The sequence below is a fragment of the Lithobates pipiens genome, unplaced genomic scaffold, assembly GCF_037356315.1.
Source record: "Lithobates pipiens isolate NorthernLeopardFrog02 unplaced genomic scaffold, aLitPip1_a1.2 Scaffold_19, whole genome shotgun sequence".
Classification (NCBI taxonomy): Eukaryota; Metazoa; Chordata; class Amphibia; order Anura; family Ranidae; genus Lithobates; species Lithobates pipiens.
The window spans coordinates 405,284,091-405,309,998 of NW_027507764.1; the positions used below are offsets into that span (position 1 = coordinate 405,284,091).

At 41.7% G+C, this 25,908-nt stretch overlaps 1 protein-coding gene across 8 annotated transcripts in view; it reads left to right on the top strand.

The window, feature by feature from the left end:
• PIEZO2 (piezo type mechanosensitive ion channel component 2) overlaps window positions 1-25,908 on the top strand; it is a 503,501-nt gene that overhangs the window by 449,753 nt on the left and 27,840 nt on the right. For 6 of the 8 annotated variants that reach the window (XM_077492436.1, XM_077492435.1, XM_077492438.1 and 3 more), the window contains 5 exons: window positions 10,036-10,203; window positions 10,811-11,194; window positions 16,965-17,223; window positions 19,246-19,428; window positions 24,453-24,708. In XM_077492436.1, the coding sequence (XP_077348562.1) occupies window positions 10,036-10,203; window positions 10,811-11,194; window positions 16,965-17,223; window positions 19,246-19,428; window positions 24,453-24,708 (1,250 nt within the window). The remainder of the gene's footprint in view (window positions 1-10,035; window positions 10,204-10,810; window positions 11,195-16,964; window positions 17,224-19,245; window positions 19,429-24,452; window positions 24,709-25,908) is intronic. The other 2 variants (XM_077492439.1, XM_077492441.1) reach the window with 1 other exon arrangement.

Sequence of the window (25,908 nt, forward strand, 5' to 3'; positions counted from 1 at the left end):
ATGATAAATCTATGCCATACAATCAGCTTAACTGCAATATTTATTTATATGGTTCTTCTTTATTTTGTGATCTTTATATTTGTCAATGTAGCAGTATCATATATACTAGATAAAATAATTAAATAAATAAATAAATAAAAACATTGATAAAAACCTGAGTAAAGGAAAATATAGTTGATTTCAGATTTTTTAATTGAGAAACGGAACTGCCACATGACAATTAAATTATTTAGAAATTGCTGTTTGTAACAGATAAGACTGGTGATCTACATTGTGTCATTTTTGGAAATAATTATAAAAAAAAAAGTTAAAGAGCAGGGCCCTCTAATTCCTCCTGTATTGAATTGTATGATAACTGAACTGTCTGCCCTCATATTGTAAAGCACTGTGCAAACTGGTATTGCTATATAAATCCTGTATAATAATAATAATAATAATAATAAAAGATGTAGTCAGTAGTGATGGACGAACTTCCGACGGAATGTTTCGCGAATGCGGACCGCGAACGCGGCCGATAGTTCGCGAACCGGAACGTTCGCGGCGGGCCCCATTGACTTCAATGGGAGGCGAACTTCGCAAACCTACAGGTCAAATTTGCAGCCACAAAATAATTAATAGGTGAACAAAATGAGCTGCGCTAAAAACAAAAAATTATATACCTAAAACCTAATCCAAAACTATACCGATAGATATAGAAAAGAACAATATTAAGTGACAAAAATATAATTAGTAAATAGTATACATAAATGTTATCATATCATCATATAAGTGAATAAAGTGTATACTAAATCTGAAATGAAGTTGACATAAATCATATAGAAAAAACCCCCCACAAAAATTAATGTATATTAAAATAAAAATTGTGTGTGCTAAATCTAAACCAATAAAATTAGCAAAAATAGTAATCAAAAGCAATAAAGAGTTCATATATAATGAAGAAAAAATTGTCCAAAAAGTATTGCTGATTCCTCAAAATTGATATTAAGGTGCAAAAATATCCACAAATGCGTGTATATAGAAAATAATCAAAACAATCCTCCACCAGTGAGAAGAGGGGCCGCTTACCAGAGTTTTAGATCCCAGTGTTAGTGAGATCAGTAAGGCAACAGCGCAGAGGTTTCTGGATAAACCGTCACAGACACCACACCATTTGCATCTCCAATACGAAGGCTCCAATCGGGAAACGAAGGTATCGTAGATTGCTGACACCACGCTGCTTCTATCTCCAATACGAAGCCTCCAGTCAGGAAACGAGGGTATCGTGGATCATGTATAAAAAATCAAAGGCACTCGCATAGCGTAAAACCACTTGGTTTAATGAAATAGAGTAAAAAAAATTTACACTCACATATGTATAGAAAAAACGATCACATAAAAAACGAGCCGGCCGGACTCGTGTGCCGCCCGCACTTCCTGGTTGGGCGTAGAACGCGGAGACGTCAGAACGCCTATCTCCCTACGCGCGTTTCGTCACGAACGGACGTGTTCACGGGATGCAGGACGGCGTTCTGACGCACCGCCTATATACAAAATCCTAAACAAACAGCCTCGGTCTGAGCTCCATGTTGTCCTCTCAATCCACCATGTTAGGTGAGGGAAAGAGGACTGGAATGCCCATACTATCACCCAGTCCACCATTTTACATAAGGAAAAAGGGGTAAAAAATTTTGCCCTACCACTACGCAGAGGCAAACCTATATTCATAACCATCCAGATTCTTTAAGAGCTATGGATTGAAAACACAAAATTATCATAAGGATACATTAAAAAAAAAAAAAAAAAAAAAATTTTCCTTTTACATGCCAATTAAAAATAACATAACAAAATAATTAATAGCTGTGCAAACATAGTCCCACCACATGGCCAATGACATATAACATGTATGAGGTGAATCTGGGATCGACAACTACAAGCATTCTTTTTTTATATGGGCAATTGTTGTCACAATTCAGGACTGTGGAGCGCATGAAGGCAATGGAGGAGAGGGAAGGTCAGGGTAGACAAAGAGGGTGCAGGAGATGATCACCAGCAGCGTGACACACAGCAATGACACCTGCACGTGATAGAGTCATCTGACAACAGCACCGTGACATAAAGCACTAACACCAGCACCGTGACATAAAGCACTAACACCAGCACCATGATATACAGCACTGACAGCAGCACCATGATAGAGAGCACTGACATCAGCAGCGTGACATACAGCAATGACACCTGCACCGTGATAGAATCATCTGACAACAGCACCGTGATAGAGAGCACTGACATCAGCAGCGTGACATAAAGCACTAACACCAGCACCGTGATATACAGCACTGACAGCAGCACCGTGATAGAGAGTACTGACATCAGCACCGTGATATACAGCACTGACACCTGCACCGTAAGCAGCCCCAGGAGGAAGTCAGCATACCACAGGGATGGTGGGAGCCCCTCATAATGAGCATAGCACAGGGATGGTGGGAGCCCCTCATAATGAGCATAGCACAGGGATGGTGGGAGCCCCTCATGATAAGCAGCCCCAGGAGGATGTCAGCATAGCACAGGGATGATGGGAGCCCCTCATAATAAGCAGCCCCAGGAGGATGTCAGCATAGCACAGGGATGGTGGGAGCCCCTCATAATAAGCAGCCCCAGGAGGAAGTCAGCACAGGGATGGTGGGAGCCCCTCATAATAAGCAGCCCCAGGAGGATGTCAGCACAGCACAGGGATGGTGGGAGCCCCTCATAATGAGCATAGCACAGGGATGGTGGGAGCACCTCAAAATATGCACAGCAGAGGTACAGCCCCAGGAGGAAGTCAGCACAGCACAGGGATGGTGGGAGCCCCTCATAATATGCACAGCAGAGGTACAGCCCCAGGAGGATGTCAGAGGTCAGCAGTAGTGCACCTCAACCCTATGTAGTGTGGACCTATACCAGTCCTTATAGAATAGCAGACTGTACCTCACTCAACCCTATGTACTGTAGTACCCTATACCTTACCAGTCCTTATAAGGACCTTTGTGGAACAAGTAGGTTGTGTGTGAGTGATTAGCAGACTGTACGTCAGTCCCTATACCGATGAAGGACTGCTGTAGTATAGGGCAGCGGTCAGCAGTAGTGCACCTCAACCCTATGTATTGTGGACCTATACCAGTCCTTATAGAATGGCAGACTGTACCTCACTCAACCCTATGTACTGTAGTACCCTATACCTTACCAGTCCTTATAAGGACCTTTGTGGAACAAGTAGGTTGTGTGTGAGTGATTAGCAGACTGTACGTCAGTCCCTATACCGATGAAGGACTGCTGCAGAATAGGGCAGCGGTCAGCAGTGGTGCACCTCAACCCTATGTATTGTGGACCTATACCAGTCCTTATAGAATGGCAGACTGTACCTCACTCAACCCTATGTACTGTAGTACCCTATACCTTACCAGTCCTTATAAGGACCTTTGTGGAACAAGTAGGTTGTGTGTGAGTGATTAGCAGACTGTACGTCAGTCCCTATACCGATGAAGGACTGCTGCAGTATAGGGCAGCGGTCAGCAGTAGTGCACCTCAACCCTATGTATTGTGGACCTATACCAGTCCTTATAGAATGGCAGACTGTACCTCACTCAACCCTATGTACTGTAGTACCCTATACCTTACCAGTCCTTATAAGGACCTTTGTGGAACAAGTAGGTTGTGTGTGAGTGATTAGCAGACTGTACGTCAGTCCCTATACCGATGAAGGACTGCTGCAGTATAGGGCAGCGGTCAGCAGTAGTGCACCTCAACCCTATGTATTGTGGACCTATACCAGTCCTTATAGAATAGCAGACTGTACCTCACTCAACCCTATGTACTGTAGTACCCTATACCTTACCAGTCCTTATAAGGACCTTTGTGGAACAAGTAGGTTGTGTGTGAGTGATTAGCAGACTGTACGTCAGTCCCTATACCGATGAAGGACTGCTGTAGTATAGGGCAGCGGTCAGCAGTAGTGCACCTCAACCCTATGTATTGTGGACCTATACCAGTCCTTATAGAATGGCAGACTGTACCTCACTCAACCCTATGTACTGTAGTACCCTATACCTTACCAGTCCTTATAAGGACCTTTGTGGAACAAGTAGGTTGTGTGTGAGTGATTAGCAGACTGTACGTCAGTCCCTATACCGATGAAGGACTGCTGCAGAATAGGGCAGCGGTCAGCAGTGGTGCACCTCAACCCTATGTATTGTGGACCTATACCAGTCCTTATAGAATGGCAGACTGTACCTCACTCAACCCTATGTACTGTAGTACCCTATACCTTACCAGTCCTTATAAGGACCTTTGTGGAACAAGTAGGTTGTGTGTGAGTGATTAGCAGACTGTACGTCAGTCCCTATACCGATGAAGGACTGCTGCAGTATAGGGCAGTGGTCAGCAGTAGTGCACCTCAACCCTATGTATTGTGGACCTATACCAGTCCTTATAGAATGGCAGACTGTACCTCACTCAACCCTATGTACTGTAGTACCCTATACCTTACCAGTCCTTATAAGGACCTTTGTGGAACAAGTAGGTTGTGTGTGAGTGATTAGCAGACTGTACGTCAGTCCCTATACCGATGAAGGACTGCTGCAGTATAGGGCAGCGGTCAGCAGTAGTGCACTTCAACCCTATGTATTGTGGACCTATACCAGTCCTTATAGAATGGCAGACTGTACCTCACTCAACCCTATGTACTGTAGTACCCTATACCTTACCAGTCCTTATAAGGACCTTTGTGGAACAAGTAGGTTGTGTGTGAGTGATTAGCAGACTGTACGTCAGTCCCTATACCGATGAAGGACTGCTGCAGTATAGGGCAGCGGTCAGCAGTAGTGCACCTCAACCCTATGTATTGTGGACCTATACCAGTCCTTATAGAATGGCAGACTGTACCTCACTCAACCCTATGTACTATAGCACCCTACACCAGGTTATTACCAGTCCTTATAAGGAGCTTTGTGGAACAAGTAGGTTGTGAATGATTAGCAGACTGCAGCAGAAGGGCAGCAGTCAAGTATAATATTCTTTCTATATTTGGAAGAAAGAATATTATACGTGTACAAGCCTATTACCATACCACTGATACCAGTCCTGAAAAGAACCTTTGTGGACCTAATATAGTAACAGCTACTGATTAAACTGACCCTCACTGCCTCACACACTGCTTCCTGCCTGTCCCTATATAAACTGACAAAACAGAGGCTACTGGAACAATAACTGGAATAGCACTTTTGTGGACCTGATAGTAACAGCTAATGACTAAACTGACTGTCCCTACAGCAGACACACCGTCCTGTCCCTTTCTCTAAACTGACAAAAGACACTCAGGCTGCTGCAACAATCAGTAGCACAGCAAACCTATATCCTGAACTGTGAACTACACCTATACCAGTCCTGAAAAGAACTTTTGTGTACCAAATAGATAGCGATTTGGGTCACTGCAATCTCTCCCTGCTCCACACAGCAACCTCTCCCTATAGTGACAGAAGAAAGAATGTAAAATGGCCGCCGGATCGGGTCTATTTATAAGTTAGGGGGAATGTCCAAGTGTCCATGTGCTGTAATGTCTCAATTGGCTGTCCTGTACCCCATGATGGATGTGTCATCATAGGTCAAAGTTCTTTTACACAGTAAACACGGAAGTCCGCCGGGCGAACGGCGCCAATAGTCCGCCGAACGGGCGGACCGCCGAAATTCGCCGCGAAACGACCGCCGGGCGAACCGTTCGGCCATCACTAGTAGTCAGCATACAAATACAAATACTAGAAATTTTCTACACATCATTGATCAACTAAAAAATGCAGGCTCTGTAATTTTATGTAAGGACTGACTGTTTTTATTTGCCAAACCTTTGGTCTGTTAAATCCTTAGTGTTTTTAGCTTCAAGCCCGGCAAATTAAAACATGTCCTTTGCAGTGGGGTTGCATTTGCAATGCAAGGGTTAATTGCTCATTTATGTCTAAGGGAACCTGATCCTCCACTCCTCCCAGTAGCTAGACCAGTCCCAGCAGCTCCTGCTCCCCAAAGCTCCACTAGTCTGAAGACCTGATGTCATCAGTACAAGAGTATGTAAGGATGCAGAGAGACAGTCCACTTCTGCATCATGGGGGAGCGCCACCTGCTGGGGAAGTGGAGGATCAGGTAAGTAAAAATGTTGCTCCTCTCCATGAGAACTATAAAATAAACATTCCCCAGTAAGCTATTTGCTAAAATTATTACCCCAGCAGTTGACACTTTAAATGCTTCTGACCCCTGCTCTCTCAGTTATTCTTCCCTGAACTTCTGACCCTCACAGGAAAGAGGTCTGTTAGCTTGGAGAATGGAGGAGGAGGAGTAGGATGCAGGAGCAGGGGAGTGCCTTGCCATCCTAGGCTTTGAGAATGTGTGCTTCTATTGATGCAAGACAAAGGAGCCAACCTTAAATAAAAAAACCTGTGGCAGTGATCATTGCACTAGCTTACGCTGGAACATAGACAAGGATTAAAGATGACAAAGCTGCATACACAATAAGTTATTAAATTAGCTGCTGAAAGTGCCTAATGAAATTAATGGTTTTTATTATAGAATTTTTTATTTATTTTCTTCGGCCATATTCATTTCATACAAATTCAATATATATTCAGTTTCTGAATATCTGGTTTAATATCACTTTAATTACTTTACCCAATTTAGAAATCAATCAGCAGTCATTTTAGGAGGATATGTATTGCACACTTGTGGGATATTGCTAAGTACCTAAGAGGAGTAAAAACGTATCTATATCATGAATACCTTCTATCAACGGGGCTAAATGAAACCAGGACTAAACATACAAAAATGTCTGTAGCTATTCAATAGGGTGCACACAGAATTTAGTGCAGCTGTGCATAGTAACCAATCAGCTTCTAGGTTTTATTGTCGAAAGCTTAATTGAACAAGCTGAAGTTAGAAGCTGATTAGTTAAAGTAAATTAATTTTACAAAATAACAATAAAATATCTAGGGTTCAGACATCTTTGTTCTTAGTGACAAAAAAACAACCAACACTCCTGCATCACTGTCGCCTGTATCTCCCACATTATACCTACCTACTCCGTATTGTAGGTCCTCCTATCTTTGCACCTGTATCTGTTTATAATTACTTTTCAGTTGTGAATACTGTTAGGAAGTAATAATGATGACAGTAACAATTGCAATAATTGCTACATTATTTCTAATATGAGATATTACAGTTTTATAAGAATATGTTCCCCATATGTAGCAGATATCTTTAGATGTGACAAGTAGAGTAATGGGACGCATACTTTTATATTTCTCTGTATAAAAATTAGCTTTTTTTTAGCTTTTATTTACAGGTTGGTGCACCCAGCTACATTTATTTTTCATCCAGATAAGTATCTGTCAGACAGGTGCACTCACCCCTGCAAAGTGGGTATTTAGGCAAGGGTAACACCTGTGCAGTTGATTGCTGCTGCGGGACCACACCTGTTCCCACAGCCAAAACCACCTGCACAGAAAAATATGCTGCCATTCATGAGATGTGTGGGGATGCCATTAAAGTGGTATTAAGCCTTTGAATTTATTTTTACCTACAGGTAAGCTTACAGTGGCTTGAAAAATTATTCATACCCCTTGAAATTTTCCACATTTTGTCATGTTAAAACCAAGAACGTAAATGCATTTTATTGGGATAGACCAACACAAACTGGAACATAATTGTGAAGTGGAAGGAAAATGACAAATGGTTTTCACATTTTTTTACAACTAAATATCTGAAAAGTGTGGCGTGCATTTGTATTCAGCCCCCTTTACTCTGATACCCCCAACTAAAATCTAGTGGAACCAATTGCCATCAGAAATCACCTAATTAGTAAATAGAGTCGACCTGTCTGTAATTGAATCTCAGTATAAATACAGCTGTTCTGTGAAGCCCTCAGAAGTTTGTTAGGAAACCTTAGTGAACAAACAGCATCATGGAGGCCAAGGAACACACCAGACAGGTCAGAGATAAAGTTGTGGAGAAGTTTAAAGCAGGATTAGGTTATAAAAAAATATCCTAAGCTTTGAACATCTCAGAGCAATGTTCTATCCATTATCTGAAAATGGAAAGAGTATGACACAACTGTAAACCTACCAAGACATGGCCATCCACCTAAACAGACAGGCCAAGCAAGGAAAGCATTAATCAGAGAAGCAGCAAAGTGGCCCATAATAAATCTGGAGAAGCTGCAGAGATCCACACCTGGGAGAATCCGTCCACAGGACAACATTGGTCGCCCACTCCACAAATCCGGCTTTTATGGAAGAGTGACAAGAAGAAAGCCACTGTTGAAAGAAAGCCATAAAAAGTCCCGTTTGCAGTTTACAAGAAGCCATGTGGGGAACACAGGAAATATGTGGAAGAAGGTGCTTTGGGTCTCGGATAAGACCAAAAATGAACTTTGTGGCTTAAAAGCAAAACCCTGAACACACCATCTGTACCATGAAACATGGTGGCAGCATCATGTTGTGGGGATGCTTTTCTTCAGCAGGGACAAGGAAGCTGTTCAGAGTTGATGGGAAGATGGATGGAGCCAAATACAGGGCAATCTTAGATTAAAACTTTTTAGAGTCTGCAAAAGAATTGAGACTGGGGAGGAGGTCTACCTTCCAACAGGAAAATGACCCTAAACATACAGCCAAAGCTACAATGGAATGGTTTAGATTAAAGCATATTCATGTGTTAGAATGGCCCAGTCAATGTCTAGGCCTAAATCCAACTGGGAATCTGTGGCAAGACTTGAAAATTGTTGTTCAAAGACGCTCTCCATCAAATCTGACAGAGCTTGAGCTATTTTGCTAAGAAGAATGGGCAAAAACTTCACTCTCTAGCTGCGCAAAGCTTGTAGAGACCTCCATAAAAACACTTGCAGCAAAAGTTTTTATTGACTCGGGGGGGGGGGGGGGGGGACACCACATTTTTTACATATTTATTTGTAAAACAAATTTGAAAAACATTTATCATTTTTCTTCCACTTCCCAATTATGTGCTACTTTGTGTTGGTCTATTACATAAAATCCCAATAAAATACATCTAAGTTTTTGGTTGTAACATGACAAAATGTGGAACATTTCAAGGGGTATGAATACTTTTTCAAGGCACTGTATAATACAGCTTACCTGTAGGTAAAATGAATAGGACATATTCTTGTGAGCAGAAGCCGGTGACATCACTGGCACATGCGCTCTGAATGAACAGCATGCCCGTACCTTTCCTTCAGAGTTTTGTGCTGTGACTCATGCATACGTCATCATGGCTCAGCCAATCAGACACAAAGAGTTCCCAGACCCAGAAGGAAGACCAAGTGAAGATGGAAGCCTCTGCAGCGGCGACAGCATGCCACTGGAGGGCTTTGTTTTAAGTTAATTCTTTCGTAATGTGCTAGCATGCAGTGTATAATAGCACATTATGATATTGCCTTGCAGGTGAAATTTTTTTTTTTGTACAAAGTTTACTACTTTAATCCTAATGGCACCCCCATGCACTGGAAAATGCTTTAGAAGCATTTTCCAAAATACTTTAGGGACCTTTTCTATGTGTTTCAGGAAGCACAGCAGCCATTCAAATGAATGGGCTGCTGTGCCAGTGCAAAAGGCGTCTCGCAGAGCCTCATAAGTGTGAACCTAGTCTCAGTGCAGTTACTAGAATATTTTAGCCTTTTCACTGTTCTGTGATTAACTGCCTCAAAAGCAGTTAAATGAAGAGGCTAAAAGGCACCCAATGACAAAGCAGTAAGGAGAAGTTTTATTTCAGTTACACCAAGTCAACTATGTGTAAATGACAACGTGCCCTTTTTTCTGCAGATAACCTATCTAGAAGTAAGATAAATGTGCAGTCTGCTATCAGTTTCAATTTTTTAATATGTTAAATGATTGATACATGATACGATAGTCTGTGCGCTTTTCATGTGCTTGTCTTTTTATTTATTGCATGAAATCATGTCAGATTATGTAGAAAACATTTTGCTTGCTTCTTACTTATTGTTGTCTTTGTGACTATTTGCGCTGCTAGCTGCAACACTGAAGCAACCATGCTGTTCTCAAGGCAATCTACGCTTGATGATTTAGATGGACCAGACTCTATACCAAAAACAAGTGAGCGTGCGCGACCTAGGCTTCGTAAAATGTACAGCATGGACATGTCCTCTTCATCTGCTGACAGTGGCAGTGTAGCATCCAGGTGCTTTATCCATGCATGCTTATTTTATTCACAAATTCATTAATCAATATATGTGCTATACCTGCATTTTTACATCATGTCAGTCAAGGTACCAGGAATGGATCCTGTCGTGCATGTTGTTTGAAATTGTCTATTTGAATTTAAAACAATTGCCAAATTCTTTCATGATAAACTGTATGATGTAAAATTTAGGCCCAAGGCAAATGTTCAAAGTGCCTTTTTTTTTTTTCTTTTGATGAATACTCTAATGTAAAAATCAGCTTCATGCTATGCTTTCTTCTTCCCACCATCAAACACTATATCAGTCACTGCAGCCCTTTTCCTCTTACACAGTTAAGCAATTATAGCACCCCTTTTCTATATAAAGAATGCTGCTGTGGACAAGTCTGCAGTCTTATTGGGCACATGTGGTTCCATTCTACACACCATATATTTGTTTTGGTGAAACAGCTGGTAAAGGTTGAATGAAGCAGTTTTAAAATCTTAGTAAAATGTATGTGCGTTTGTAGGCAAATTCTATAAACATGTTTAATTTTAAAATTGCCAAAGGAGAATTAATGTCTTGATTATGCCTTATTTCTTCTCATCATATTCTTCTTTTGTATAGTGAGCCAACACAGTGCACTATGGTCTACTCAAGGCAAGGGACAACTGAGACCATTGAGGAGGTAGAGGATGAGCAAGAGGAAGAGCTTAAGAGTCCAGTTTCAAGAACGGAAGCGGAGGAAGAAGAAGACTATAGTGCTGACCTGGAGGGAACTAGCTATACACCCGACACAGATCTACATTTATATGCAGGAGATGGAGACCTTCCACCATCCTACAGCAAAGCTGTTAGCTTTGAGCAGCTTTCATTTTCTTCCCGTGATGAGTCTGCTGATAATAATCTCATGGTTTTAAGCCCTGATGAAAGCCACATCGACAAGCTGCGTGATACTATACTGCCACCTCTTACACACGAATTAACTGCTAGTGAGCTTCTTCTAAACAAGTGAGTGTGGATCTAGAAGACCTATACTGACCCCTTCTGCCTGTCTTTGCCAGAACTCAAATTTATCTTAAAACAGAAAAGAATATAATTATGCTATTGACTAGATTTCAGCATAGTTAAATGTATCCATTCAATATTTGTGGGTATGGTGTGTTAGGAATAACTCTTTGAATTCCTGATTCAAAGGCAAAAATACATATTACATACATGAATAAATAAAAAGCCAAACCACTCAGGGCCAAGACAAAGGCAGAGATTATGGATACAAGCAGGGTCAAGCATTAAGTGATTAGGATTAAGGAGTTGATTTACTGAAGGTAAATAGGTTGTTTACTTTGCAAAGAAAGTTGCACTTTGCAAGGGAATTTCCCATAGAACCTAGTGAGATTTCACTTTGTAAACAATACCCAATCATTAGCAAAGAAATAATGATTGGATGATAGACGTCAGCGTGCACTAAGCTCTGGAGAAAATTATCTTACAAAGTTCAATTTCCCTTGCAAAGTGTTTGCATCTGGTAAATCAACCCCTAAGAGTCAGGGTTAAGGTTTTCATTAGGATTTAGGATGTATTTTAAAGTGTAGCAAATTTATGTTTAGGTTTTGAAAGCGAGATGAACCTTCGCAGCAGGAACACAGACAACAATAAAAATTTGACAGTTTGGACCCTTCCCACTTATCAAAACACTGTAACAGAAAATTAAGGAAAACCCCCTTAGTATGGAAATTGAAAGCAATAAAAGCAGTTCTAAACATTATTCCACTATCCAAAACAATAGCAAAAAAGTCTAACTGTAACATATTTTGTTAGGTTAACCACTTCAGCTCCGGACCAATAAACACCTTAAGGACCAGAGGTCTTTTTGCAATTTCGCACTGCGCTGCTTTAACTGGTAATTGCGCGGTCATGCAATATTGCACCCAAACGAAATTTGCGTCCTTTTCTTCCCACAAATAGAGCTTTCTTTTGATGGTATTTGATTGCCTCTGCGATTTTTTTTTTTTGCGATATAAATGGAAAAAGAGCGAAAATTTTGAAAAAAAAAGATATTTTCTTCTTTTTGTTATAAGAAAAATCGAATAAACTAAATTTTAGTCATACATTGAGGGCAAAATTTATTCAGCCACATGTCTTTAGTAAAAAAAATGTCAATAAGCATATATTTTTTGGTTTGCGCAAAAGTTATAGCGTCTACAAACTAGAGTACATTTTCTGGAATTTACACAGCTTTTAATTTATGACTGCCGATCTCATTTCTTGAGGTGCTAAAATGGCAGGGCAGTACAAATCCCCCCCAAATGACCCCATTTTGGAAAGTAGACACCCCAAGGAAATTGCTGATGGGTATGTTGAGCCCATTGAATATTTATTTTTTTGTCCTAAGGGATTGAATAATGACAAAAAAAAAAAAAAAAATTTTTTTTACAAAAAGTTGTCACTAAATGATATATTGCTCACACATGCCATGGTTATATGTGAAATGACACCCCAAAATACATTCTGCTGCTTCTCCCGAGTACGGGGATACCACATGTGTGGGACTTTTTGGGAGTCTAGTCGCGCACGGCACCCCGAAAACCAATCACCACCTTCAGGATTTCTAAGGGTGCAAATTTTTGATTTAACTCCTCACTACCTATCACAGTTTCGAAGGCCATAAAATGCCAAAATAGCACAAAACCCCCCCAAATGACCCCATTTTGGAAAGTAGACACCCCAAGCTATTTACTGAGAGGCATGTTGAGTCCATGGAATATTTTATATTTTGCCAAAAGTTGCGGGAATATTACAAACTTTTTTTTTTTGCACAAAGTTGTCACTAAATGATATATTGCTCACACATGCTATGGGCAGAAGTCAAATTACACCCCAAAATAAATTCTGCTGCTTCTCCCGAGTACGGGGATACCACATGTGGGGGACTTTTTGGGAGCCTAGTTAACTAGCTACCTAGCGACACTAGCGACACTGATGCAGCGTTCAGAAAAATTATCGCTTAGTGACACTGGCAAAAGGGGGTGAAAGGGTTAACTAGCGGAAATCAGGGGGTTAAAACCATTATTGGGTAGTATATCGGGGTACCTAGCGCTATAAAAACCTGGCGGTGAACCTAAAAAAATAACTAGCTACCTAGCGACTGTAGCGACACTAATGCAGCGATCAGAAAAACGATCGCTTAGTGACACTGGCAAAAGGGGGTGAAAGGGTTAACTAGCGGCAATCAGGGGGTTAAAAACATTATTGGGTAGTATATCGGGGTACCTAGCGATATAAAAACCTGGCGGTGAACCTAAAAAAATAACTAGCTACCTAGCGACACATGCAGCGATCAGAAAAATGATCGCTTAGTGACACTGGCAAAAGGGGGTGAAAGGGTTAACTAGCGGCAATCAGGGGGTTAAAAACATTATTGGGTAGTATATCGGGGTACCTAGCGCTATAAAAACCTGGCGGTGAACCTAAAAAAATAACTAGCTACCTAGCGACTGTAGCGACACTAATGCAGCGATCAGAAAAACGATCGCTTAGTGACACTGGCAAAAGGGGGTGAAAGGGTTAACTAGCGGCAATCAGGGGGTTAAAAACATTATTGGGTAGTATATCGGGGTACCTAGCGATATAAAAACCTGGCGGTGAACCTAAAAAAATAACTAGCTACCTAGCGACACTAGCGACACATGCAGCGATCAGAAAAATGATCGCTTAGTGACACTGGCAAAAGGGGGTGAAAGGGTTAACTCTAGGGGCAATCAGGGGGTTAAATCTTTATTGGGGGGTGATAGGGGGCTACCCTGGACCTAACACTAACTGTCCTGACAGTTTTTACTGTCACAACTGACACTGAATGCATTGATCAGTAAAGAAATGATCAATGCAATCAGTGACACTGTGACTGGGGGGGGAGGGGGGGCGGGGGGGGGATCGGGGGGGGGGTTGTGTGCCTGTGTGTACCTACATGTCAGTGTAGTGTTCGTGCAGACTTACTTTTACTCTTCTCCTCGTAGTCCGGTCAAAAAGACCGCCCCGAGGAGAATGACATCACTTCCTCCTTCCTGTGTAAACAATACACAGGGGAGGAAGCTTCTCATTGGCCAGGAGCGATCCAGAGGGGGTGGCCGAAAACGAACGGCCATCCCCTCATCACGGAGCGCTCCTGGACCGAATCGGACCGCCGTAACCAGCGGGAGGGGGTCCGATGGGACCCCCCACCCGCTGGAAGGCAATCACGTAGATGTACGTGATTATGCCTGCCTGTGCCATTGTGCTGACGTACAATGGCAATACGGCGGTCCTCAAGTGGTTAAATATTTATGTTAAAGCTCAGCATGACTTTTTTTATGTTTTATAAAATGTGAACGGGTTCTTTGTCAGATCTGTGTCCCCAAAAGGGGATTCAGAAAGAACACTAAGAAAACTCCTTCTCTCCAGTGGTAATCGTAAAAACACATTTTCTGGAGAAGTAAGGAAGGTCTAGAAACCATCTCAGAATTGACTGTACGTGTACCCTTGACAGAAATGTTCCTTAGCAGGGACACAGCATGTAAAGTTTGGCAAAAGTTCTAATCTTTGCTCACTCTATCAAAAAAGTTTGACTTTGAATTTTTTACAGATTGAAGTTAACAGTTTATATTCAGATTAACTGCTAAGGGTTCATTTTAAGGTTTAAGATAAGTGTAAAGCCGCGTACACACGGGCAGACTGTCTGGCCAACTTAGTCCGTCGAAACACATTTCAGCGGACAGTCCGCTCGTGTGTGGGCTTCAGCGGACTTTTTCAGCGTGCAGTCTGGCGGACTAAGTATTTCGGAATTTCCGTAATATTGTCCGTCGTACTTTGGTTTCAGCGGACAATCCGCTCGTGAGTAGGCTAGTTCGACGGACTAAGTATGGCGCATGCTCAGAAAGGATTTACATGGCGAAAGGTTGCATTGCTGTGTATTGGACTTCCTATTTCTAGTCCCGTCGTCCGTGCTGTACACGTCATCGCGCAAACTTTTGACGGACTGTTTTGCATCCGTGTGTGGTCAAGTCCGTTCATTCGAAAGTAGGACGGACTGTCCGTCGGATTGTCTGACGGACTAAGTTGGCCATACAGTCCGCCCGTGTGTACGCGGCTTTAGGGACCTGGTGAGGATTAGGTTTATTGTTTTGTTAAAAAAACAGTCTTACCTTTCTTTAAGCTAACACTAATCTAGCCTTCTAGCCCTCCTCAGCCTAATTTGTTGTAACGTCTTCCTCATAACTGGCTGCTTACTTACCTCCATATCACAATGGTGGCTTCTTCCAATGTTTAAATCCTTCTTGCAGAACTTTTCTTCAGCACTGCTGTAAGCAGGTGGGGTCTGATCAGCATATAAGGCAATAGAGACTTCACAGGTGTACAGGTGTACAGGTGTAGCCAGTGCTAGAGAGAATTTCTGAAGACAATGTATAAAAATGCTAAAGAAGAACTCCAATATTATATAGAAGTGTGTAAGAAGCTGGGTTGTGGGGGGTATTAGTAAAAATGTGCTCGGGATGGCTAGGTAATAGGAATAGTGTTACGTTAAAGAAAGGTAAATCTGTTCATTAAAAGAGAGGTTTGGCCAAAGCTTGTTTAGTTAGGCCGCGTACACACGCGCGGACTGTTGGCCCAACTTTGTCCGTCCAACAGTTTGAGCGAACAGTCCGCTCAAACTTAGCATGGACGGACATGGCCACACACGACGAACGAACAGTTTGCTGAAACCGTGCGCGATGACGTGAACGGCACGTACGACGGGACGCAAAATACGACGTCCTATACACTGCATTATAACTTTCGGCTTGAAAATCCTTTCTGAGCATGCGCGGAACTTAGTTTGACGAACAAGCCTACACACGGGCGGACTGTTCGTTGAAACAAGGTTTCAGCGGACAGTTTTTCGGAATTTCCGTAAAACCTTGTCCGTCCAACTGTCCGCTGAAACTGTCCGCTGAAAGCCCACACACGAGCGGACTGTCCGCCCAAACACTGTTCAGCGGACAAGGTTGGGCCAACAGTCCGCGCGTGTGTACGCGGCCTTACACTTCTCATGTGGGTCACTGGAGTAGATTTACTTTTGCACTCCTGTGACCCAGAATCAACCAACAGCAGGCTAAAATCCACTATCTGCTGATGTCACAGAGCTACTCCAGTCTGTGGCTGTATCCCAACAATACTTTCTGGATCCACCCAGATGCCTGACCAGCAGCTGGCTCTGCCTCTCAGCACTCAGCCTCTGAGAAGTTAAGCCAGCTGCTCTCGCCACTTCCACAGCCCCGAGCTCCAGCGAGCCCTGGAGGGGTTTAAAGGAAAATAATGTTTTACGCAAGTTTTTTTATTCCTCTAATCATTAGTGGGTCAAATCAACGTTCAAATGTTAAAAACAAACAAAATCTCTCGAATAACATTCAAATGTTCTAAGAATTTTCGTATGAATTTTCCATACATCTATGGCCCACTTAAGACCAAGTTTCTGACAGTTAATAGGATTTAAATATTCACAGTAGTAATCTATTGCCATTAACCATTTTCCCAGAAGTAGAACTTTTGGAACAGTGTAGGGTGGCAGGAAGATTCTATACCAGGTGTACTACTTTACCTCCTCTCCAATAAAGTGAAAGCTGAAGTAGAGCATTCAAAGTAGCAAGTATGGATCACTTCAATGTCAGAAGCCACATGCTTTCATGTTAGGGTGAGAAATGGCCCTGCAAAACCTTTAGCTACTTATTGGCCAGAAACATCAAATTTTCTTTGTGTTATTTCACAGAATGTTTCAAGATGAAGAGCTAGAAGATTCAGAAAAGTTTTACGTTGGACAGCCACGCGTGCTGCAACTAATTTATGCCCTTTACAACACATTGGTGGCCAGATCGGAAATGGTGTGCTATTTTGTTATTATCCTAAATCATATGATTTCTGCTTCTATGATAACACTGGTGCTGCCAATCCTCATATTTTTGTGGGCCATGCTATCTGTGCCACGACCTAGCAAACGGTTTTGGATGACTGCAATTGTATATACGGAGGTACGTAACTTTTAAAGTGCTGTCTCCAACATCAACAGAATAAACAAATATAAGAAATGTATGAAAGTGAGAAACAAATATCACTTATATGGACAAAAACAAATCTAAATGAATGGTAATGAATCAGTACAATATAGGAGCAAAGATAATATGTTATGCAGAAAGTCTGTCCTATAAGTTCTGTATCTTGGTTGGGGTTCATCAGTGAAAGAGAAGGCTTGCCTACTGCTTTTAAAAAGGTAACATACCCTGTCACATGATTTTGCCATGCTCACTGGCTTCCAGCAGATGGTCCCATCATACTGTGGGAGAGTTCTTTGGTTCAGGTCAACAGTAAGTAACAGCCTGCCTCTAAATGATAGCAAGCAGATAATATTGTCCTTAGAACTGCAAGGTGTCTTGAGGGTGCTTATGATGCAAATTCCTTTCCCAGGCACTGCAATGTACAGTGCATTCACTCTGGGGCAAATATAACCCCTATAAAACACTATGGGGTTCTATGTGTGAATCTTTATCCAGGAAATTTAATTTTTTACTTATGACCCCTTGCCATAAATATCCATCTGAGTAACTTGCTCCTCTGATTTTAAACTAATTTCAGTAATGACAGCAAATGGCCATTCATAACCAAAATAACCTTACTCCCATATCGGACAGCTGGTGGCACATTCCAGGTGTAAGGCCAAGCTGCAGAGAGGGCTCCCCTTGCGGCTGAATGCAGCGTACCCCTGAGAGTTTACAGGGAGTGCAGTGCCCAAAGTAGCATGGTTTGTCGGGTTACTGAAGTCACCAGAAATTAGCTTGAACAGGCAGGATGCACTGTAAGGCAGTGGAGTAAACCAGGAACGGTATCAGGAGCCAGGCCAGGGGTCATACAAGGCAGATCAGTCAAAGATAGGTTCAGATAGCAGAACTGGAACAAGCCGGGATTAAAACACGGGGAGATTGGTAATAGCAGTGTTGTGAGCCAAGCCGGGGTCAAACACGATGGAGCAGACAGGAGAAAAGTCACGGTGCAAGCCAAGGGTCAAGCAAAGAGATCAGTATAAGATTGCCAGTTCTTCGGCCATTTCCCTGGCAGCTGGCCAAAAATGTCAAATCACTGTTTTAAAACTGCGTTGATATATGAAAATGTTGCACACTCCAAAGACATATAATATTGCTTAGGATTCAATTATTTTAACTTACAAAAGGTTATGATGAACAAATGCTTCCCTTTCCAGTGTAACTTTGTAACGTGCTTCCTTCCAGACTAAGGAAATGGATAGCAAAGATGGATCAATAGGTGGTTATTGTGTTAAAGACTGTCTTATATTAAAAAAAGGTATCCAATGTGTTTTAAAGATCAACAGCACCTCGTTATTAGGATATTTTTGTTTCAGTTGCAGTAATTTATCAGCTGTGCTTAACATACCTACATTCTGAAGAATGACTCATTTATAACATAATAACTACTATAGAATATAAGACAATCTTACTATATAGCCACCTCATTGATTCAGCCTTTTTCTTCATTCATACTTCATTTTCTTCTTTAACTCAAGGTATTTCAATGAGTAGAATCATTACATGTCATCTCTGTATATGTAGATATCTACGTAACACATGTCATGTGTTAATTTTAATATATGAGAATAAAATAATTGTTTTTATACTTTTCGTGTATTGTTTTCTCTCTGTTGCCCTATCCAAAGTAATTAAGCACCGTAAAAATCCCCTCTTTCCTTTGGTTTTTCCATTATTTAAAATCTTCCAGAACTTAGTCCACAGTCCAGGCCTGCACCATGCCAACATTATAATTCCGACTTGCCTGCTGGCCCATTCAGTCTCCAATAAATGTGGGCAGAAGCCTTTAGGGGGGTATGCTTGAGACCTGCTGTGCATCCTGAATAAAGGAAGTCTTATAAGAAGCCAGATTGTAGTTCAACCTGCCAGTAGCTACCTAAACCTAAAGTATCTGATGTAAATGAACTGACACAGTCGTAGTGTGATTATAACTAACGTGACTCTGTTTTATTGCAGGTGACTATAGTGATCAAGTATTTCTTTCAATTTGGATTCTTTCCCTGGAACTTAAATTTGGAATTATTAAAAGATAAACCTTACCACCCTCCCAACATAATTGGTGTAGAAAAAAAAGAAGGCTATGTCCATTATGATCTGGTTCAGCTACTTGCCTTATTTTTTCACAGATCTATCTTAAAGGTAAGAAAGTAACACAGAGCTTCACCCGTTAACCTAATACGCACCACTTTCAGGGGCAGAACAATGCAGAAGCCTGAGATCCAGAGCTGTGATCTTTGTAGTCCAAACATGAACCTAACATTGCTAGCATTTGAACATGTTTTTGCTGAAAAAATGGGGGAAGTACAGGGCTTACTATACATAACTATCCTTTTGCTCCCCTCCACCCCACATTTGTCAGGATTTGTGGATACAGCAGTTACTACTGTCAAAGAACAGATGTTTTGTATATAATTAGATATTTATATAGCACTGTCAGTTTAAGCAGGACTTTAAAATCACATCAGTCCGGGGACTTTGTCCACCCTGTCTCACTCCTTTCACTACGCTTGGAAGACATCCTCTCTAAAATATCTGGGGGTACACCTTACTCCGTCCTATGAGACTCTATATAAAGCTAATTTCCCCCAACTTTTCAAGGACATTAGGGCGTCCCTGGCCAAATGGAAATTACTAAAACTGTCCCTCTTTGGCAGGTTAGCGACCATTAAGATGAACATCCTCCCTAGGCTTCTCTACCTCTACGAGACTCTACCTATACCTATCCCTCTGGCGCACCTTAGGTCGCTCCAAGGTGACCTTATCCGTTTTTTTTGGAACTATGGAAGGCACCGGTTAGCACGGTCTGTACTATTTGCCCCACGCTATCAGGGGGGTCTAGCCTTCCCCAATGTAACCAAATATTATTTAGCGGCCCAACTTAGACCGATAGCTTCGTGGTGTACGCTACACGCCTATAACCGCTGGTCCCAAATCGAGAAGCTGTGGTTGGCCCCTACGCATCCTAACTCCATGCTGTGGAGCACGGAAATTAGCCTTAGTAAGTATCAATTATTGGGACCGATAGCACTGGTTCGCACTTTATGGCTCCGCTCCAAAAAAGTATATCCGCTGTCCTCCCCAACCTCCCTGGCCACCTCTTTCTTGTTTACTCCCACTGTTCCGGATAGTCTGACGTCTCGAATGTCCCAACCTTGGTTTAGCAAAGGTCTCTTTCGTTTTGGTCAGCTGGTGGACACCAGGACTAAGTTACTTAGATCATTCCAGGAATTGAAGGATTTATTTGATTTACCTAAACAAGCATTCTATAGCTATCTGCAGATCCGCCATTTCGCCCAATCTTTTACACCGACCCTACAATTCTCCCCTTTAACTGAGTTTGAAAAGGTATGCCTGGAAGGCTCGTCTCCGAAGGGCATGATCTCACGTACTTACCAAATTTTAATAGCAGATTCCTCCCTGACGGGTCCGCGGCACGCGTATATGGATAAATGGGACAGGGACTTGGGGGAGGCCGTGCCCTTGGAGACGTGGCAGCGGGTCTGGTCGTGTGCAGCTAAAAGCTCTGTTTGCACTTTATATAAGGAAAATCAATACAAGATTATGCTGCATTGGTATCAAACTCCGTCCCTGCTCCATTCTATTTACCCCACCGCGGACTCCCGCTGTTGGCGCTGCCGTAGTGCAGTCGGGACGCTGTTCCATATTTACTGGACTTGTCCTCGAGTTGTCCCCTATTGGGAAATGGTTAGGGCCTTATTATATACCATTTTTGAAGCACAAATACCGTTAGATCCCAAGCTGTTTCTCCTGGGCCTCCCTCCTGCTACGTTCTCCCGATCCTCCCAACTCCTGTTAGTCCATGTGCTGACGGCTGGGCGTTGCCTAATTGCCCTTAAATGGAAGAAACAGGAGATCCCTTCACTAGTTGAGTTACACACTAGAATTAGAGACGTCAGGCGTATGGAATATCTTACAGCTTCCCTAAATAACACGCTTGACAAACATAACAAGGTTTGGGATCTTTGGGATAAGATGGAGGCTTCCGCCTACTGAGGGGGGAGGGGGCGTGGGGTCGGTAGGTCGTAGAGGCGTCCTTTGCTTTACTTTTCTTTCTTTTACTTCCCTTTTCATTTCTTTCTTCTTCTTTATCTACTCTATACCTTTTCTTTCCCATACTTGGGCTGTCTGCACGATTCTCCGTGTTCTTGTTCGCCTTTCCTATCTTCCTTCTCTCTCTTTGAGCTCCCTTCCTTTTCCCCCTTTTGTTTTTTTGGTCACGGACAGGTCTGTTTACTTGATTGGTGGCAGGATGCTGGAATCTAACTCTCCCGGTAACGGAATGTCATTGTACTGAAATGCCTGTGTTGCTGCAATGTTGTATTCCCTGCCTTTGCTTACTGTGGTCTGTGACCGCTTACTTTTACTGTATGTGCCTTATTATTCCTTCTTTGTTTCTTTGTTTCACTTGAAATTTCAATAAAGTGTCAGTTTTCAAAAAAAAATCACATCAGTCCCTGCCCTCAAGGAGCTTACAGGGTAAGGTCCCTATCTCACATGCATATGTACTGAGCCAACTTAAACAGGAACCAATTAAACTACCAGCGTGGAGTGTGGAAGGAAATCCAGACAAGCACAGTGAGAATATGCAAACTCCATGTAAATAGCATCCTGACCTGGACTTAAACTAGGGATCCTAGTACCGCAAGGCAAAGGTGCTAATCACTAAGCCCCAGTACTAACACAGTGTTTGCAAACACTGTTCATATGCAATAATAGAGAAATATATTGTTACTTTTCTGTTTCATTTATTCGCAGATAAAAGGGGTGAGCGTTGATCTGCATAAGTCAGTTAAATCTGAAAAAGAAAAAAAGTTTTTTGTTAAATAAAATATGTTCCTATTTTTTCAGTTTTTCTAACAACTGATAATTACATTTTTTTGTGATTTGTTTTTGTTTTTTATTATTTGTTTTTTAAGTGTCACATTTTAATCATTTACTCTGGAATAATTTTACAATTTTAAAAATCTGCATTTTTGCCTGCAAAAGTGCTTAAAACCCCAGAACATTATTCCGGTTTGTTTTCTAAACCCAGAGATTTTGTACAATAAAAAGCATAGTTGTAATTTTTATGTTGCAGGATATTTGCCCAAATCCATATTTTCAGAAACATATATTAAAAGGAATTTTAGTGCACACAAGCACATTTTAATCCCCATTTTTTTGTTTTGTATAAAATAGAAGCTGTTGTAGTGTTGAGGATATAGATAGCAATTATATATGGCCCCAAAATGCCTGCTGATAACAGGGGACTCACCCATTGCTGGCTTCTTGTGTAATGAAGAGAGCTTGATGTGTGGGAGCAACTGACATCTTTGGAGCTGCCTGGGTTCTGTTTAGCTGAACATTCTCCTGCTGGTGGTGCATGAGTGCATGTTGCCCAGTTTTGACCATGGCTGTGGGTGCTGCGGTGGGTCAGAATGTTTTTCCTATATGTCAGGTGAAGAGTGGCCCAACAATACGAGTAGGATGAGGCTCAAGATCAAGAAGCAGTGATAGAGCTTAGTTGGCCCTTTTCTTCATATTCCCCAGCCAGCCACTTCACTTAACTTTCTTGCTATAACAAGGGGCTAACAAGCTTCCTATTTGATAGCAATGCGCAGGTGACAGGTACTTTTTATGAAGACATTAGAAGTCTATTAGATCTCCTCCCACTCATCATTTTGACTATGGTAATTGTGGTCACATGCTCCCAGGACAATCGGAAGAGCCCTGGATCCACAGAGCAGGAGGGAAGTCCAACAGGGGAATGCCACCCAACAGTTACAGTATATAAAATAATCGGGCAGCCATGAGCTTGTTTTAAGTCGTGGCTATACTAAACCTATCCAAAGAGCTAAAGAGCTTTTTAAAAAATTTAAAAAAAGGAAAGCTTTTAATTAATTTGTACATTACTTTGCAATGTTTTGTACCAGCATTATGATTTTAGTGTAATTTTAAACAGAACAAATTAATGTATCTTTTATACAATAACACAATTTTTTTGTTAAACTAACACAGAGCAAAATTGAAAAATGTGGTGCTTTTTTTCTTTTTTAGCTTTGTTTGTGGCTTGCATATAAAATAAAATCATTTTTGCAAGGCAATATTATCAAAATTAGTTCTTCTTTATCCTTTAAAAAATGTAAATATTTGACCTTGTTATCTTATGTGAAAGTTATGATGTGCTTTACAAATGTGCAACTGAATCCCAATGTGCTTTACAAATGTACTACTAAGCCTGATGTGCTTTACAAATGTAATACTGAGTCAGAGCCAGAGGAGCATGAAACACCGCATGCTCCACATTGTGGCCTTCATTTTTTGAATGAACAGCAAAAGGCAGACCACAGTGTGTGCAGAGAATAGATAGCAATATCTACCTTAGGATTTAATCCACTTTACTGGCCCCTGTTCACATATTTTTTTCTAGTGTATCTGTGTGCCACGCATAGGGCAGCCTATTCACCTAAATGGGCTGCCCTATGTGCGTTTCACGCACCAAAGAAGCTTATGTATCAAACCTTAGCGCAGTTTTTCACACGTTTTGTTGTTTGTCAGCTGCAGCAAAATCACACAGCATTTCAGGTGCCTTTAAGAACAAACGACGCCCAAATGCCCATCTCACATTTTTAGCATGATTTGGAGACATAGGCAGAACTGTGCCAATTCTGCCTGCAATTCCAAACTGTTCAGATGTCAGTGGAGCCTAAAATCAAAGCATCTGTTCTCCTCAGTAAAGTGACAACCTGTGCAGTAAGCCTAGTGAAATGTGACAATGATAACACAAGGTTATTCCTTTAGTTATTTAGCCAGTGTGATATCTCTACACACATAAAGAAACTACTATACAGAAAAACACACTATACATGTAGTAAGCCTTTGTGAATGAACCTCAAAGTCTCTTGTATGGTATGGGGTAGTTGCCCCATTTTTTTAAAGCATTTTTTCGCAATTTTTCAAGTATGTTGTACATGTAATAGAGATCAGGATGGTATGAATAATTCTATTAGTGTGTGTTTCTATAAACTTATTTTTTCTGTATAGTTTGACATTAAAAATGTAAAAATGGGGAGCCATATTATTAAGTTTGAATGCTTGTATGACTGGCATTTTGACAACAGTGTAACATCAGTTTCCTATTAATATTTATGTATTTTCTTAAGTGTCACGGTCTTTGGGATGAGGACAAGGTGACTGACAATACCACCCACAAGGATGAATCAGATGGTGAGATTTCAGAAGCTTCTGGAAGAAGAGATTCTGTTGGATCACTGAAATCAGTCAATCTCGCAGCCTCTGCAGAGTCTATCCATGTTCACTTCCCAGAAGACAGGACAGTTGTGAGAAGAAAAAGTTCTAGCAGTGGATCTCATATATCTCGCAGGTCCAGTTACTCCTCACACAACAGATCCAAGAGAGGTAAATGTTTTACAGCATGGAGCAAATTATTATGTTAAACCAGGAAAGGTTTAATGGTTTAATGCAGGCAATGGGGTTGATTTAGTAAAACTTGAGAGTGCAAAATCTTGTGCAGCTGTGCATAGAAACCAATCAGCTTCCAGTTTTTTTTTTTCAAAGCTTAAAGTGATTGTAAAGTCTCCGTTTTTTTTCTCTAAAAATAACAAATATGTTATACTTACCTGCTCTGTTGCAGTGGATTTGCACAGAGCAGCCCAGATCCTCCTCTTCTTAGGTCCCTCTTTGTTGCTCCTGTTCCCTTCCTCCTGTCGAGTGGCCCCACAGCAAGCAGCTTGCTATGGGGGGACCTGAGTCACAGCTCCCTGTGTCCATTCAGACACGGAGCCCTGGCCTTCCCACTCTATCTCCTGATTGGCTGACTGTCTTTGATTGACAGCAGCGGGAGCCGATGGCACCACTGCTGTGTCTCAGCCAATTAGGAGGAGTGTCTCGGATGTTCAAGGTACTCATGGACATCGCTGGAGAGAGATGGGGCTCAGATAAGTATTAGGGGGTGATGGGGTGGCTGCTGCACACAGAAGGTTTTTAATCTTAATGCATAGACTGCATTAGGATAAAAAACCTTCTGCATTTACAACCACTTTAACTAAAAAGCTAAAGTTAGGAGCTGATTGGCTACCATGTACAACTGCACCAGATTTTCCACTCTCCAGGTTTAGTAAATCAACCCCAAAGCTTTCCCGTTATTTATGTTCTAACCATGGTAAGTTCAATCCACCTCACTTACTGATTGAGATCTACAGGAATGCATGCTCACAATATTAGACATGTCTGTTCTTAGAAAGAACTAAAAGAATATTATATAACATGTTTTGCTGCTTTCTATTCAGGGAAAAGTAGAAACACATTATAATAGCCCCAGCAGGTTCTTAGATCCAGGGGATCAAGCTTGGCAATTTTATCAACAAAGCCCCTAAGGCTCCTTTCACACAATTGGAGCGATCGGGTCTGCCTGTCCGTTTTTCAGGCGGACCAGATCGGGCCACCCATTGTCTTCTATGGGGAGGCGGATGTCAGCCACATGTGTCCGCTGACATCCGCCTGGCATCTGATCCTACAAAATTCGCTGAAAACAGACGTATGGCGATATGTTTTGCCATGCATCCAGCAGGTGAGATCGGATGACAATCGGATGGAAGC